The sequence below is a fragment of the Acanthaster planci genome, linkage group LG20 (assembly GCF_054643075.1).
Source record: "Acanthaster planci isolate LZ-2023a linkage group LG20, COTS_SCS, whole genome shotgun sequence".
Taxonomy (NCBI): Eukaryota; Metazoa; Echinodermata; class Asteroidea; order Valvatida; family Acanthasteridae; genus Acanthaster; species Acanthaster planci.
Window position 1 is genome coordinate 9,101,301 of NC_141796.1, and position 17,707 is coordinate 9,119,007.

Below are 17,707 nucleotides of genomic sequence, written 5' to 3' on the forward strand. Positions count from 1 at the left end.
AAATGCAGCTGAATGTCTCGGTGCTGTAGCATGACCACTGCAGCTCTCTGGGAGGAAGTTTGGAGAAATGGAAGAAAAAGGAATTTTGTGATTATACACTTATCTTATTTGATTGGCCTTTGGTTGGTCTTTAAACTCACCTCAAATCCAGAAGCCTTCAGTTCTTGATCCAAATTTTGTCTTGAGGGGAGCAATTGATTAAAGTTTAGAGTATTAACAGGGTTTCCACGCTTATGGAAAATCGTGGAGGAAAAAAGTTGCCCTGGAAAGTCATGGAATATTGGGAAAAACCACGGTGTCGTGGAATCATATTGTGAGAAGGAAAAAAGGCATGGAAAAGTCATGGAAATCGCGATCATACAAGGGTTCATTTTATTGGCCACGTTTGATGTGATAACGGAATAATGGTAAATTTACAGGTGATTCTTATGAGTGTGCAGTGGTGGTTATGGCAGTCCTCTGGTTCGTAAAACCAAATAGCTTTTCTAGTTTTAAATTTCACGGACAATGTCATATTTTAGTCCTGGAAAGGTCATGGAATTTGGTTTTCCGATTTCTGAGGGAACCCTGATTAAATTGTTCCATGATCAGTGTGCTTCAGGTTTGACCCTTCAACTGACAGATCTCTTTTCTTTTTTTTCTTACTGCTTGGATTTTATCCTTGAATGCCGTGAAGGCCGGTACGACCTTTGACACCACAAGCGGCAACCTGGGTCGCACGGCACAGGACGTGAGAGCGGAGATGGCCATGTTGCTCGGTAGCCAGCCCCCAGTAGACAACCAGAAATATGGGTACCGTCCAACCGATCCAACTCAGTACCATAAGGTCAGGCTCTTGTAGTGCTTGCTATTGTTGGCTTGGTCTCAGTCTCGGTCTGTCTTGGTCTGGGTCAGGGTCTCAGCCTCAGTCTTAGTCTCGTTTCTGTGCTTCTTTACTTTCTGTCTCAGCTCTTTCCATCCTGATGCTTCCCATTCTGAACTAAGAGACTCTTCATTATTTCTTCATTCAAATTCCCCTTTCCCGCTTTTGTCCCCATGCTAATTTTGTGCATTCAAATGCCGTTACAAAATACCACATAGATTACCTCAGGTGCTTGTGTGGTACATGTACTTGACCCCAGCTTTGCACGTATGCCCCACACTGCAGCTGACCCCAGAGGAGCTTCTGCTAGAGCAACAACAGCAGCAGCAGCGAGACCTGGAGATCAAGAGGCGCTGGGCGATGGAGCGGAACCGCCTCTCCCGCATGCTGGATGACGCCTTCAGTCTCAAGATGTCCTCCCTCCAGTATCCTGTCTCCCCGGGCCCGCCCAACCCTGCCTACCAGCTGGGGGTGGATGGACCGAACCGGGACACATACTCACAGCCCGAAGACTTGGGTTCACGGCCGACAACTTCCGGCTTTTCCTCGCATGACTACTTAACTAGTACTGGCCTCCCGGCTACCGCTAACCCCTTTAGCGCACTGCCTGGTTCCACAGACCGGCTGTCTTTCAGGAATCCCCCTCCTCTGAGGCATGGTTATGGGCATTCATTACCAACCCCCCAAGGACACGCCCCGGCCCCCCAAGCGTTCCCCTACGGCAGCCTGAGAGGGTCTTCAGAACTTCCGAGGTACACCGTTCAGCCGGTGTACCACACCAGCCCATCCCTGTACGCACACCTGTCACCCAGGGGAATCGACTCCAGGGGGCGCTACGGGCTCTACAGGGAGAGTCTGTCTGACGGGCAGAGGCACAGCTCCAGAAGGCACAAGCACAGGGACGAGAATACTAACTCCGTTGGCGGGGACAGGGCGGAAGCCACGACCTCATCAATACCTCGCGCCAGCCAGGAGGAGGAACTGAAGGTCCTGAGACAGCAGAATGACGCCATGCAGAAGCAGCTGGCGGAACAGAGGAGAGACTTGGAGCAAGTGCTGGCCGCAGTTGGCCAACCTCAGACTGAGATAGTCTAGGACCCTGCCTCCTTCTTGTGGAGCTGGTCCAGGCTAGTCGTCTTTCCATCACTAGATGGAATCATTCTGTCCTCTGCGCCCAACCTTGCTTGGGTGCCCCTCCAATCAAATTTTGCATATGGAACAATGGCCACTGCGAGAGCAGCCAATTAAATCACAGAAGCCATCTGGCTGCTAAGCATTGAAGTTGGGATAGCTCATAACTGCCTGCTAAGTTAAAGCAGGTTACCAGCCACAGTGCTATAAAATGTGCATTGCCTGCAATGGCTTCTCGGTCGGTTTGTGCTAAGCAGACAGATTTTCCAAACAACAACAATTACTTCGTAGCAGCCCAATGAAAGGTAGCCCAGGTCTTCAGTCTGCTTTGCGGTCTTGCAGCAAGTTGTCCAAAACAGGATGAAATTGCCACCATAGCCCGGTTTGGGTGCCAGACTTCATGACATCTTTCATAATGTAGTGCAGCCAGGGAGTCTGCCTGGGCTATTACTCGACGCTGATTGGTTAAAAAAATGCATGGGTGTAATACCGAATCTGAAAGACTTTTTTTGTTTCATTGTCTTGTACATGCGTCATGCACCGACATCGTGTATGTGCCTAACCACATTTGAGACCTCAGGACTGCTGGGGAAGTACCATCTTAAGGAACACTTTTGATTTTCCGTCAACTTCATCTCATAAATTACCACCTCGATTGTGGCTTTCCCCCACACCGTCCCCCACGTGTGAAAGGCTGACTCACTGCCTTTGCTAAAAGTGTAGATTTCGTACTATTTCAAATATTTGTTGAATCTAAGAGTTTTAATTGATTTTTACCAGTTCCTACACAGTGCTGGACGTCCTAAAGACTTGCCAAATGGTTGACATTTATACAGTGTATTTATTCTATGTACAGCAGAGTGGTGTGCTTTTTCCTTGTTTGACAACTCCATTACCTTACTTTTTAAATATAAATTTATAAAACTGATTTTTATCGATTATTCAAAATGAATCTTTAATTGTTCGAAAAGAATCTTGAATTCTTGCCAGTTGTCTAATTCCATGAACCAGATTTGATGAAAGATTTGCGTTTGTGCTGTGTGTTCTGGCCTTAAGATATGTATATGTTCATAGATATATTTATTGGCCACGTTGGCTAGCATTTAAAAACTGTGATTTGAATGCTGGACCGAATGGCTTGAGGGCGGTAGACGAAATTTATGGACAAAAGATATATATCCGGGAACGTATTTATCGTACAAATTTGCCCATTTCTTTTTCATTTCATGTGCCGTGCGTTGTCTGTTTATATGTAGGAAAAGGCTACGTCCACATTACTTGGCTACGGCTGGAAATGATACGTGAGCCTGTGGGAAATGCATGAAGCCTCTTGCCAGCGACTTCAATAGAATCATGCGTTATGTCTAGCCGCAGTCAAGTAATTCGAACACAGTCTCACTCTGTTTATGGGCATTTATACATGTACATGTATTTAGTCACCGATTTACTGTGTTTGATGTTTTTCTTTGTAGTACACGTGTTTGGAAGGTAATAAGGCTAGCGCAGTTCCTGTTTTGTGCTGATTTTTGTTTTCACTTTTTGTGCGTCTAGAGAGCGTTTTTTTTTCTTCAACTAAATTGACTAGTTGCTTTTGACTAGGTCGACTCCATTTTAGAAAATCTGCATCATCTACATAGTCTGTGTGTTTGGGTCATTTGTTCACATTCACAAAATGTCTCAAGCTTTTTTTTTTACTTTGTGTCTCATCGTATAAGACAAAAATTCCGGTACATGTTTATATATGTTATCGATTGCTGCCATCTCTCTGTGCGCCTTTAATTTGTTTTACGTGTATTTGGATTGACGCTGTCATGTATACCATTTTTATGGTAAATTTTGCATAATATTTATTGTTTTGTTGGGTTTTTCACTTTTGCAAGCTGTATTTTTTGCTAAATCAAAAAGTAATTTTGATGTGCACGCTTTTTTGTCATTTGCATATCTGTATGCATTTGCAGGTTTTTTTTTACGACTGTATATTATCGGCGGGGACTTTCTAATTGCCTTCGCGGACAAAGCACACTAAAAAAAACGTGTCAGTGGAAAAAAGGCCCTCTCATAGGTTGACTGAAGCTTCACTGCACGTAGGCCTATTTTTTGCAGTGACAAAGTTTAATTTGATTGAACAGTCACGGTTCGCCTTTTGTATACATTCCGTAGAGTACCTGAGATCATTGCAATTCCTTCCTCCTCGAGTATTTTTCTACCCTTTGCACCGCCTAGAATCACCCTGTCCGCTTCCGCCATTGCAGGCACTCTTGGTTTTAAAAGGGGCCTGCGTGTACTCGTACGCGGAATGCAGTCTTGCGTAAGTGCTCAGCATAGTAACGATGCGAGAGAGCATTCATGTGCCAGTGCAGCCTCGCTGTCGTTCCTGTCGGGCGATTCCGTGTACGCAGGGGGGGGGGGCACTGCGGACGGATCAAAAGCAGTTAACCGCAGGGTGCACCCGATCTGACTACCCACCGCCATACTTTAAGTGAGGCCTGGGCCGTTTCACAATACTCAACTTCATCTCCGTCTCAGACTTCGTGTAGGAAACCAATCCCCGATTGTGGGCCTGAAGCGTTTAACTGAAATTGAAGTACGGTAATGTTTGGCTCTTTTGCACCTTACTTGATGTTTTGTGGCACTATCAGACTTACCATTGCGCTTACAACCTCAACGTCAGGAAGTAAAAAAAAACAGTTGAAGCCTTAAGACGGAGCCCAAGTCGAGTATTGGGAAACGGCCCTGCACAGCAAAAAAGCCCGCAAGAACTGTGATGCTGATATGTATTTTTTTAATTAAAGCTCTTTTCTTGCCCTCTCTTTTGTCTGCAGATTATACCCCCCCCGGGGGGCCATTTCCCTCCATTGTATTTTTTTCCTGTGATCTCTGCCCGCCTTACATTCCTTTGTTCTTCAACCATGCCTTTCATGCAGTCCCCTTTAGCCTTTGCCTCTTAATCCAGCCTGCAGCTTTCCTGACTTTACCTTTTGTCCTCTTGCATTCATCCATGCTTGGTTGATTCTCCTGATTTGTCCTGTCCACTTGTCATTTCGCCTTCGAGAAAGATTCTGCAAGGATCGAAGCGTCGGGCCCTCCGTATTTTGAGACTAATATATTTTCGCATGATGCAATACAGTTGGCAAACAATATAAGTGAGGCTAGTCAGCGTCACGAAAACTTGCAAGCAGAAGGCTACAACAAGCCTGGCTTATAAGTTGGCCTACTGTATTGCATCGTACGATTATATATTAGCACCACAGAGCATGGTTAGCTGCACAGGCCTCACTTATAAGTAGCGGTGGGTAGTCGGATCGGGTGCAGATTCAGGAGTATATATTGATCACCAGATCGAGAGTGGAAAACTGCAAAGAATCTCTCACTGAATCCACTCCTGCATCGATGCTCATGTTTTTTTTCAATGTATCAAAGGTCCAGTTCCATCACCGTCTATGTAGATTGGAATGTTAACATATTATGATGTAGTACTTACCATGTTTGTCTAATTGCTTGTATGAGATCAATAGTTACTTGAAACAAATTATGTAGAGTGGTGCTTGAGCCAAAAACAAAATCAGAACTTATATATTTTATCACCAAAACCATTCCGAAACCGTCTTTGCAAATTGTACTTCATAAATGTTTTTATACTAATGTATATTGCACTAATGCCAAAGCCTTCAGTCTAAAATTTAATAAAACTTGAGATTCACTTTTAGATCCACAGTTGTTTCTGTTTTTTTGTTTCTTTACCGTATATCTGTCCCCCTTTTAAAGCATTTTTTTTATTTCTGGCTTTGGCCTCAGTACCTGGCTTCGCTTAAACATCCTGCGTTGCCCTAGAAATTTGGATTCAGAAATGTTTTCCTGTTGGAAAACCTCAAAAGAGAGAGAGAGAATTCAATTTGGGTTAATTGCTCGGAGATTTGGGACAAGGGGGCGGGAACGTTGCTCGTTTTTTCTCGACGATGATGTGGGCGAGGACATGTTGGCCCAACTGAGGTCCGGTTTGCGTCGACAGTACCGTCATTTTTTAAATGCCTGGCGGCCCTGTGGAATGTCAAACGAAAGTCTCGTTTACCCGTTTCATGCCCAAATGATTATATTCGACCGACGCAGCGGTCGACCGCAACCGCAATACAGGACACGTGAATTCCAAGGGATCGGCAGATTCCTTAAAGGCTCGCGTCATGCAGTCGAGAAAAACCACTTGGCTGGTGCGTGCGAGGACCGAAGCTGGTTGATGACGTGACTGTACACACCCGTCCTGCGGATGCGCTAGATTCGGACATGATCTAGCGTACTTTTCGCAATGACGGCAAAAATCGGTGACGTCGAAATTTGCACTGCGGATACTCGATGCGGGCTTTTTCCTCCCATAAGTCTGGTTCATACTTAGCGAACATAAACACCAATTTGTGACATCAGGTCAAATATTCCCACTACGAATTCGTAAAAGTTGCATACATTTCAATTCGAGCGATTTTTTTTTTTTTGGTTGCAGTTAATCTTTCGTGACGTCAAATTCACTTTACTTTTATAATTCGTCCGAAGCACGAACCGCTCTTTTGCAAGTGCTAGTGGTATTTTCACTTGACGAGTGGCACTCCTGTTACTCTGCCATAAGCGAGCACATTTCGTAGGGGATCCGCAAGACCTCTGTGGCTACAGCTCACCGTGTCATTTTTTTCAGCAAACACACCGCAGAAACTGAGAAGCGCTTAGAAGCTCGCGCCACTGCACCGTAACAAAGTCTACATAGAGATTGAAGTGCCTATTTGTATTCTGTTTGTTGTTTTTAATTTACCACTCGAAAATTAGAGGCTTAACAAGGGAAGTCCTTGGGGAAGCCAAACAGGAAATATCTTGTTGGATCAATGCTTTGTCCAATGGCGGTGTTTCTGATTATAGTTAATTGCAGCGGAAGCGATCTGTATCCATCATGATTACGTGTAATCTCCATAGAATAAAAGAGTCGATGTGTTGTCCCGGGAACGTTTTAAAAACTCAAAGGGATGTGTGAGTAGAAAGTATTTGTTCGCCACAAATCTTGAAAGTGTAAAGAAAAAGAAAAGTAAAGAAAAAAATGTGTAAGAATTTCACCAGTGCATGGTGAACAGTGAAAGGCAAAAGAGATGTGCCACGCCTTAACCTCCCCCAAGGGGTGTGTCAGTGGTGGAATCACGCCATTGAAAGGAGGGTCAAACTCTTTGAAGGGAGTTCACACCGTTGAAGGGTAAATCACACCCTTGGAGAAGCCTCATATCCTTAATTGCAGGGGGCTCATGCCCTTGGAGGGTGTCACCTCTTTTTGAGAGGGCTGACGCCTTTTAGGGGGCTCACTCTTCAATGGGGGCTCATCATACCCTTCGTCGAGCGGAGAACTGACACCACTGGAGAACTCACACCCTCGGAGAACCCACACCCTCGGAGAACTCACACCCTCGGAGAACCCACACCCTCGGAGAACTCACACCCTCGGAGTGCTCACACCATTGGGGCGGACCCGTATGCCGCGTACAGTCGAGGTATAGTGGGCAATATTGCGAGTCTCCTTGGCTGAATGTATCAAAACAGGGTGTGCTTTTAAACCACTCTCCTCATCTGGCAGGCTTCAGGAAATACGATCCGAACCATCACCAGTACTTTTATTGAAGTGACGATCCCTGGTTATACTCGCACTTTTTGGTTCCCCAAACGCTGCGCGCTCCAATAATATTTACTTTGTACTCCGGACAAACTTTGAAGAGCCTCTCGTTACAAACACATATCCCCTCGCGAGATTACCTGCTTGAAATAACTCGGCGATTGACAGAATCGAATTGTGATGATGCCGTCTTCGGGCTTCGTGTCGCCTGAAAATTGCAGAGTCCGAACCGGCGGCACAGACTGATTCGAATCGAGTGGTGATCGATTTTTCCGAGTTAATGTTCAAGATGATTTTGTCTCAAAGATACTCACTGCCGCTTAGACCTCTCAACTTTAAGGAGCTACCTCAGTATTTCGAAACCGATCATTCGAGAGCAAAGCTTGTGAACCGCGTGCCAGTCGGCGTATGGCCGCGCTGATAGGCCCACGTATGTTCACTCCCACGCCTTTGTGAACCGCTTAGTTGTGAGTTAGCGCATGCGCACTCGATCACTTTACTGTGGATTTCGAGGTAAGCGACGCCAGACACCGCTCCGTCTCTTCTCTCTGCGGATGGAAACCATAATATTTATTTTCAACAAAATACAAATAGATAAAGTTTACAGAGATAACCTGATAACTTAACATCGATTAGACAACATTATACCACCGTGTTATATGAATCAAGTTTCACAAATTTGGAAACAAATTCTGAAAAGTGATTTTTTTTTAATTGCACCGTTAGATTTGAAAGCAAATGTGTCCATGGTCTTTCCCATTTTAAAAACCTCTTTTCCAGTTTATCTAAACAAATAAAATAAAGTGCCATGTGTATTAAGACCCGATAAAAACATCGGTGGTATATTTTCAAGTTATTGCGAATTGAATGTTTTGCACAAGAGTCAATTGTCCGTAGTAGTGCATGTACACGTGCGTTGACGGAGTATAACGTATATGTACATTACATGCACGTGCACATGTGCACACATAAATCATGGCCGACCATCAGTCGACAGAGAACCAAAGTTGATCAAACTAACGAAGGACAATTCGCAATAGCTTAAACATGGTATTCTTTTTCAAACACTCTTTCAATTACCAAGATATGCAGCATGTGTGGAAAAACTGGAGAACATTCTTTTTTATTTTAAAATACCCATTTTTACGTTTGGAAAACATCTTTCATTCTATTTTCTCCGAAATATCACTTATGATTAACAAGAAACACATCACCAAATGAAATCTGATGCCTGGTTATATTTCTCTGGTATAAATTAAGAAAATTTTTACACAATGCGGAAGATCTCTGCTGATGGATTTTGGTAGAGTCGTTTGCTGGCTGGCGTCGCCATTTTAACAAGCAACAGTCAGTGACATTGCCGAGTTTAAGCGCATGCGTACAAACTAAGTGAAAGGGGTGACGGGGTGAACACGTGGGCCAGGCCTCGCGCACGCGTATTGCTGTTCCCGAATGACTTCGGACGCACTTCATTTTGTGGGCATGCGCTTTTGGAATACCGAACTGGCTCAATGTATTACTAAAACAGCTCCGAGCATATAACAGGTCAAGCAGCATTCACCTGTAGGCGTGCCGCGATTGGACACGCTATGCAATTGGCCTTGGTTTGTCGAATTGTGATTGGCAGATGTGATCTCTGACTTGAAACCTTGAGTTCTCATTGGATGCATTTTACATGGTGGTTGGCCGTGGGTTGGAACTCTTGGATGCCGCACGCACCGGCCATTTCAGTACGCTAACTCAAGTTTTGCTTGTGCGACAGAAATGAATATCTCTTTCTAACTCATGCAACACAGGCTGAGTAAATTAAGTGTTAGCCCTCATCATCAGGAAATCGATCACCCTGTTTTATTTTTAAACCGCATCCTAGAATATGTACAGATAATCAGCCTATCGTGCGGAACGACATTTGAATTAAGGCAATAACATTTACAGATTTAAGCAAAATTATTGTTGTTTACACTGACTTAGAGAGATAAACAGGCAATGTGTTTGCTTCTGTAAGGATGTTCAAATATTGAAATTCACCAAAGAATTGTATAATAATATAATGAAACGAAAACTCTTCATTATGATACACAATGTACATGACATCTTATCTAGACTTTTATCGTCACATAATAAACCCTATTAACTTAGAGGCCATTTTGATCTTATTCCCAAAATCTGTTGTCGATTAGGATGGTAGGATGGCACCAGACTGTTTTATACTTCTTTGCGTTCAAAGCCTCCCTTTCAATAATTTTTGGAATCTGGCAAGGTACATGTGTTCAATCGTGAATTTGAAATCATCCATCAGAGTAGACAGGTGCAAATTGGTCATGAAATTTCATTTTACTGTTTCATTTTGTACTCTCATCATTAACAAATGAAGAGTTAACCTCGCTTTTAAATTCAATATAGCCGGCCCCGTGAATAACGTCTATTGAAGCCTGGGCTTGAATTCTCGTTGAGCGATAAAGACAAAGTACAATCATGTTTAAGACAAAAATGCCTGAAGTCACGGAGCTGCCTGTGGTGTTTGTATCTAACATTGCCCAAACAACAAGCTAAATGCCTTTTAACGGATTGAGCTTGCCTTGAGGCAAAACAGAGCACCATCGGTCTTACTCTGTTACGCCTGGTTGGAAAGCATACTTCGCCGATTACGATCAGCGGTGGACTTGTCAGAACAATTTATCACTGCTTTGTTGCTATGAATAACATCATCACATAACACGGTGAAGAACTGTTGCTGTGAAACAAGACCAGGGCAATTACCTGCATTGATTAAACACGATGCGGTCTGTTGAAGGTCCTGTGCCCCAAATAACCTTGAAAATATCTGAGAGATATCATTGTGTACAAGTTATTTCAAAACGTAGGCCCTAAGTAACTGTACTCATCCAAAAGTCTGCTAAAATTTTGTTGTTTGTCAAAGGTTTTACTATTGTTTTACAAACCTACATTCAAATGACTACATGTATATGATTGGTCGTTTAGAACACAGTGTCTTGTATAAGATAACACTTGTCATTGAATTGCAGAAAGTAACAAAGGGCCGGATCCAAACAGCGTTCAAAGATCTGATCTAAGCCAGTCTTCAGTATCAAAGCTGATGGCATTTTGTAAAGCAATTTCAGATATGGAAATGCTAATGAGGATGTTTCCATCCTCGGCGTGCAAAGGGTCGTTTCTAAGGGCTTCGACCGCACGTGCCGATGCGTCGGGGCCGCGCGTGGCACGGGGTAAAACTAAACACAATCACCGCCGAAGATGGATGGACGTCATTTGTTACTTTCCAACGAGAGCATGCTGGATTTTCACCCCTTCACCTGCAGAGGTCGAGCCGGGAATTTTGAAATAATTGCCCTCTGAGAGAGACCGCTTTGGATTACTGACAGCTCTTCACGCCTTGGCGCCACCGATATTTTTGAAACCAATAAAATCCTCCACTTTGTCTCGATGAAAAGTCGGTTTGTTCTTGGCGCGAAATCAGAAAATATCGCAGACGTAGCAAAGCGATCGAAGCTAAATTCTACGTTTGCAGTTGGTCCCCTCTCCCAGCTCTTACCGTTGCAATTAACAACAATGCCGCGCAGGATAATTAAAATTACAGAAAATGTACAGGCGACATCTAAATGCAAATTGCTGTCATAGAGAGCCCTGAATAATCGTTTAAGGTTGGATTCGTTGAAAGCTCGTTTGACTGATTAACATGCATTACAGATTTCTTTCTGAATTATATACAGCCGCCGATAACAGAAGTTGTCTGTCAAATCCCACACCAGATGGCAAGACATACCTGCCCATTATCGAGGTCCCTTGTGACGGCCAGAAGACAACAGGGTCAGAAATTACCGACGTAACACGAAGTGGACACTGTTCATGGAAACTTTACTCCCAAGAACGAGCGGTCTGTTGCTTTTGTCAGAAAGTGTAGTTTGTTGCTGACGTCAGATATTCCCCACGGACTTCGAGTAATAGATTCACCGTCATTGTTCTGTCCTTGTTCTTTTGTTTACAAACAGTGACCCGTCATTTTGTATGTGCGGCCAGAGATGGCAGAAGGTTCACCTGTTGTTGGGAAAATGGTTGTCTTAAATTTACATTTTGCTTCATCAATTTTTAAAATGTGAGCCTAGTTTTATTCAGTGTTTAGCGGAAATACATATTATTTGGTATCTTTATATTTCGGGGTTTTTTTTAACTTCGAATTTTTTCTTTTGGTTTGCACTCACGACCAGCCATAGCCTGTTAGCCTATCACTGGTCGGCAAAGACTTTTCTTTGGCTACTGACGTAGCCAAAGAAAGGTCTATTGGCACACGGCCATCAAAGTCATTTCCACAACCCCGATTCTGGCACAGTTTCACTCCAAACACGGCGGAGCGTTATTGGGCAGGTTCAAGAGAAGACCATATTGTGGACCACTGGCCGATCGTCCAGGGTAACCCAGGCATGCTCTAAATGTTATCGTGGATACTAAGCAAAATCGGCTAGTGGTTGACAGAATAGCCGTTGCTCTAATAAGCCTTTTGCGAATTAAATTTTGAGTAAACTCTTGTTCACTGGATGTAACAATTTGAATTCTCCAAACTAAGACACTGGTGCTATACCTTGTGATTTGGGACAAGCTTTTGCTTAGTTACAAGAAGAGACGCCTTAAACCAGGACACGCTTTTCAGTGGTTAAGAAGGGCACACTAGGAACTAGTCCATTCCAGAGATCATGGTCGCTATGCAAAAGCTTACCCCGAATAACGAGTTTATAGCAACAGCGTCTTCAGTCTGGGGAATTCAAATTGTTATGTTAATGTGCAATCAGAGAACTCAATGTACTGGATTGATTCAAATTTATCTCGCGAAAGGCCTATTGCCCCTTTAGTTACAGGTTTGCTTGGAAATTAGGCAAGTGTGCTCTAGGATGCAAATAGTCGCCCATTGTCGTGTTCAACCATCGTACGTGCGAGTGAAGTCACGGTACAAGTCAGCTGGTTGAAGTACAGTCCGGATTCGGTCGCGCTCAAACGCTTGTCCCCAACCCAGGGTTGAGGCCTTTGTCCGAGTTTAGATTTAAACCGTCTTCAGTTTTTTGTCAGGGACCCTATTCAGACATTCCCAGATTGTGCGCTTGATAGGTCCGTTTCGGTGGGATGGGAGAATGCTTCAAGTTATTCAGATGAAACTCTTCCATCTCGGGCCCCGAGTGGCTCGTCAAATGCCTTCGCGTCAGTCTGTCGCAGCAGCTGGCAAGCATTCGCCTCAAGTTCTTCTGAAAGTCCCGGTACTTGAGGGCGTAGATGATGGGATTCACGCAAATGTTGCACAGCACCAAGACAACTGTGACGCGATGGAAGGTACCCTGGAAGTCCAGGGAGCCGCCAAGATTGTAGACCAGATACTCCAGCTCGGTCGGGGTCCAGCAGGTTACGTACGTGGCGAAGACGATGCACAGCGTCTTGGCGACATTTCTCTTCGCCTCCGAGAACATGTCGATGCGGGCGGTGGCCGACCGTGGGGGGTTGGGCTTCGCAGTCCGGGCGGAGGCAGAGTCGCTTGCACTGGTGTCAGGCATTATCTCGGAATTTGTGGAGCGGGCTACGTACAGTGCAGACACACGACGGCGCTGATTGAGTCTGGAAATGATACTGGCGTAAGCGAAAGTCATCAATACGAGCGGGATCAGGTATTCCAGAAAAAATGTCAGTATTCCGAAGAACCTTTGCATGGCTTCGCTGATCCACTGGGGCTCACACTTGCCGTCGACTGCGATGGAGACTACGGCCCAGTAAGTCTGATACACCAGGCTGAACAGCCATGCGATCAGCATGGAGACTTTAGCCTTCCTCCGGGTGACATGGTTGCGGTGGAACACGGAGTGGGCAATGCACACGTAGCGCTCCAGCGAGACCAGGAGGAGATTGAGTGTGGACGTCATGACCAGGACCCAGAGGAGGTACTCGGAGTACCAGACCTTGCAGGCGAAGCCCGCCAGGCTGCCGCTCAGGAGGGGCCGCCACCTGTCCAGTCGGATGGCCAGAAAGATGAAAGAACTGATCAGGTCAATGATGGACTGGTGAAAGATGAACAGACTGGTCAGCGGGCGGGTCATCTTGGGGTTGGCCAAGTAGACGACGATGACGGTACCGTTGCCCAGGACACCGAGCGTTCCGATGAGCACGTTGACGCCAGTAAGGGCAGCAGGGTCGGTGCTGTAGAGACTGGTGCCAAGCACGTCCATACCGGGCGGATGTGGTACCGGCGGAGCGGTGGAGTTACGCAGGGTAGCGTGAGGGAGATCCTCCATAATCGCTAAAGGTAACGCGATTCCTTGTTACTGCTCAATCAGAAACTGTGGAGACAAATTTAAGGCCAGAGACAACCATAACGTAACTTTGTAATGGCAGTTGGATTCAGTTATTTTGCCCATTGAGTTAAGATGCTACGTATATTTTATTAAAGAAGTCGACTCTCTATCATGAATACGCATGAGGCTCGGAAGTGCGTTAACAGGCAGCCAGTAGGCCATTAACCTCACAATTTAAAACCCTGCGTGTGAAAGTTAGGCCGTTTCCTTACGCGCTTGCAGTGTTGTAACGAGTTGGTGACTGGAGTCGAGTCATTTTAACATTGTGACTCGAGTCAAGTCATAAGGTCAAGAAGCCGAGTCGAGTCACTTTGTGTAGTCGAGTCGAGAAACTGTACCAAGCTCGAGTCAATTTGAGTCACAATTTTTTTTAACAAAGTACAATAAAAACACAACTACATGAAAGTCATTTTTGGGTATTTTTATTTTCATTTAGACATACAGAAAATAAATCAGGGTGACAGATATCCAGCCAACTAAAATTTGGCTTTTCATTTTTGGAGACTCCTGTCTTATAAGCTTGTAGTCGAGTCTCCATGAGAGATTCGAGTCGAGTCATTTGGTCGCAGAGACTCGAATCGAGTCAAGTCGCCAAAAACTTGTGAGTCGAGTTATTACAACTCTACGGGCTTACGTGACCGGTCTCAGCTGCTGAGGTCAGTGCCTTTACGGTGTGAGTATTGTGGTTTGGAAGCCACACTCCGTTCTAACGACATTTAAATTGCTTAGGGGGTGCCCGCTGCATGGGCCCCCATAACTACTACAACCAACCAATCCATGACCAACTCACCCATCCCATCTTTACCCCTATGAAAACTCAAGCATCCCGCAAAATAACCAACGACGAATCAACATGATAACGTTCGATGGCATTTGTGCCTTACACAGTCACCTCTTATTGGGGCACAACACAAACATTGGCATAAACAGAAACAACCGAAGACCAAGTCATCCTCCAACACTGATTCCCCAATAAGATAATGAAAAATCTACAAACAGCCAACAACGAACCCAACAATTACAAATCGCGTACGCCTTGAGCATTCACTGCGTATTGCGTATTTTGAACTCCATACATTCAAATTTGCATAAAATCAAAATGTTCCGTAAAAATAAACCCGATTTCTTCAAGTTTCCAAGATCTCAGAAGCCACTCTATTTATGATTTGTTGGATGATATCGAAAGTGTTCCGTTAATTCGCAATTTCCACTCTCTACCCTAATTTTTTTTTCCAAATTCGCGCGTTGTCTTTGCAAACAGAATATAACCATGTCTGCAACCGAACCGAAGACATAACTTTTCTTTATGAAACCCGTTTCAGTCGCATTGAACGCACAGAAAAGTTTTCCTCGGGTTTTGAAGTGATACATCAGCTTAATGGAATGCTGCGGTTATAACTAGAAAGCAGAAATCACTCGTGGGAAAACTTCCCTCTCAGTGCGAATGTACGCGCGAAACAATAACCACAGCCACAGCCGGAGAGCATTAACTTACCGTTGTCCGTGTCTTGAAGGCTGAAGCTAACCTGCTGGAGGCGGCTTGCAAGAGAACGATGACCAATGCAGAGATCCAACATCATTTGCGACAAGCGCGGCTCATCTAGATCTGTTTCACCACTTATCCACTTGACGCATTATAAGCACGATGTTTCAAAACAAGCGTATTAGGCCTATAATTATACTGTACTTCCATTGCAATACGCAGCGGCGCAGCGCATTGATCAAGCCCCGCCCAGTGGATGACTAGAGCTGATTTGCATGCCGAAGAATACACGCTCAGAACTCGTTGCTCTGTGGACAGCTTTTACGTAGTTGGGTGGGTATCCGTTCGAGCACGACCTCCATGAAACAAGGAACCGACGACGTGTAAATGTCTGTAAGCGACCATTTACACGTCTCCTAGCAGAATGGGAAATGGGAGACTTTCTGAATTGTCTGCATCATTTTATGTTGAGCATGCATCCGCTCAGAGTTCAAAACGCGGAGCTGACTATAGAAAAGAATATCTTTGCCGCCACCAAGCGTTTCGAGAGTCTCCCATTTAAGGCAATCCGTGTTGAACTCTTCATTTTCAATAGACCAATAATTCTGTGCCCGCTAAATCACGGGACCTATATTAACCGCATAGCAACGTTTATTTTGAGTGGTGTTTACAAAAAATACAGCCAAGTTACAGTACAATACCCAGCACATCAGTAGTCTGAGTACGGTACCTGCTGTCGGTTTTATATTGGGTAATAATACTTAAAGAAACACTTTGCTTTTGGTAGGCGCCGTGTTTATTAATAGAGCCTGAAAAGTAACGGGTCACGCGGCGAGCTTCCGGAACCCTATGGGGATTTTATGTTGGGTCGTCCTATCACGTTCGATAATTTTGAGAAGAATGATTTCTAAATGAAACCATACCAAGAAACACTCATATCTGAATTTCTCCGTTTATGCTCCTCAAGTAATATTTTGGTAAAGTCACCTGGAGATGGGTAAAAACCTAATTTCATCAACGACCTTTCACTCCCGGCAATATCGTCCCTAGGTCTTCTTGCCTTCGTGCAAGTTTGTTTTCATTTCCCCGTGCTTACGTGAAAACGAGATTGTACAAAGTTGCAAAGATTTACCCGACTTGCTGTGGATGGGTTCTAGATTCAGTCGAGTTGACCTGACGCAGTTCTCGTCAGCAAAGTTATACATAAGAGAATCTTTCGCAAAAGCAGAATATTGTTTTAAGTTTATTTCCTTATAAATTACAAATTCCTTAAATACGTTAGTCCATTATTATTGTGGCTATAACCAAATGACTACCATAAAGTATAATTCCGCAAATGTTCATCTGCGTACGAGAACACCGGTTCCGGAAGCGCGCCATCAGGGGTCAACTTTCAGGCTCTATATTTAATACCCACTCTAGGTCACGTGACTTAGCAGGCGCAATCGGTCTATTCGCAGTATTGCTCTTGAGCTGTTGTTTAAAAGTTGACACTTTTCGGTTAATGTGGCCCCATTAATGATCCACAATTTCGGATAATCTTGGCTGTGGCTGAAGACAAAATACATGCGTCTAAGGGAGCCCTCGCACTTATAGTTACTGCCGTTTAAATTTCTGCTCTAGTAGACCGTTAGGCTTCATCGTCGATGGACGCTGGCCTCAGCCTGCAGCAGTATCATTAGAACATGTTTGAAGTGCACAGTCGACAAAGAAATGGCCGATTTGCCGCGATTTCCATTTAACCGAATGTGAGGAAATGTGTGATTGATTGGGGCTTTCGGTGCCTCACAAAAAACAACATTTTATATTTATTATGACGGATACTCTAAACATTTCCAAATCTTCAACCCTGCCATAACAAACAGCAGAACAATTCAAGTTCCCACAAAGGCCTACCTGGGCAGTCATCGGCACAAAAAATTTCGGTCTACCATTTTCTCGCAATGCACTGCGAAAAAGGCCTCACCGTGGCAAACTCTTGGTGGCGCTCTGAATAGTGAGTTGATTCTAGTTTTAAAGGTTTTTTTTTTTCGAAAGATTGCTTTTCGAAAGATTGCAGGAGCTAGATAGCCCATAACGTGTGTTGCACCGTAGGTGGCAGTTTTAGGATATGGACAAAAATTGCAGCAGTTTACCACAGCCAAGCTGCGGGACATGTTGATCTTTTCCCGTCGTCAAGGGTCGTTCTTTGCTGACCTTTAGGAATACCTACTGATCACATCATTATTTTCTGAGGTCAGTATTTTCTG

General features: G+C 44.4%; 2 protein-coding genes across 7 annotated transcripts in view; one reads left to right on the forward strand and one right to left on the reverse strand.

The window, feature by feature from the left end:
- The window catches only part of LOC110975057 (uncharacterized), a 39,542-nt gene extending 33,845 nt beyond the window's left edge, over positions 1 to 5,697 (forward strand). For 5 of the 6 annotated variants that reach the window (XM_087130305.1, XM_087130308.1, XM_087130309.1 and 2 more), the window contains exons 17-18: positions 677 to 826; positions 1,148 to 5,697. In XM_087130305.1, the coding sequence (XP_086986431.1) occupies positions 677 to 826; positions 1,148 to 1,957 (960 nt within the window). In that variant the 3' untranslated portion in view covers positions 1,958 to 5,697. Of the gene's footprint in view, positions 1 to 676; positions 827 to 1,121 lie in introns of all 6 variants that reach the window. The other variant, XM_087130310.1, reaches the window with a different exon arrangement.
- A 2,626-nt stretch (positions 5,698 to 8,323) lies between these two features.
- On the reverse strand, positions 8,324 to 15,983 carry LOC110974977 (galanin receptor 2b-like). Its single transcript, XM_022226969.2, has 2 exons — positions 15,471 to 15,983; positions 8,324 to 13,960 (listed from the first exon to the last, which is right to left on the reverse strand). The coding sequence occupies exon 2, from the start codon at positions 13,913 to 13,915 to the stop codon at positions 12,713 to 12,715; it is 1,203 nt and encodes a 400-aa protein (XP_022082661.2). The 5' UTR covers positions 13,916 to 13,960; positions 15,471 to 15,983; the 3' UTR covers positions 8,324 to 12,712.
- Between the last annotated feature and the right edge of the window lie 1,724 nt (positions 15,984 to 17,707).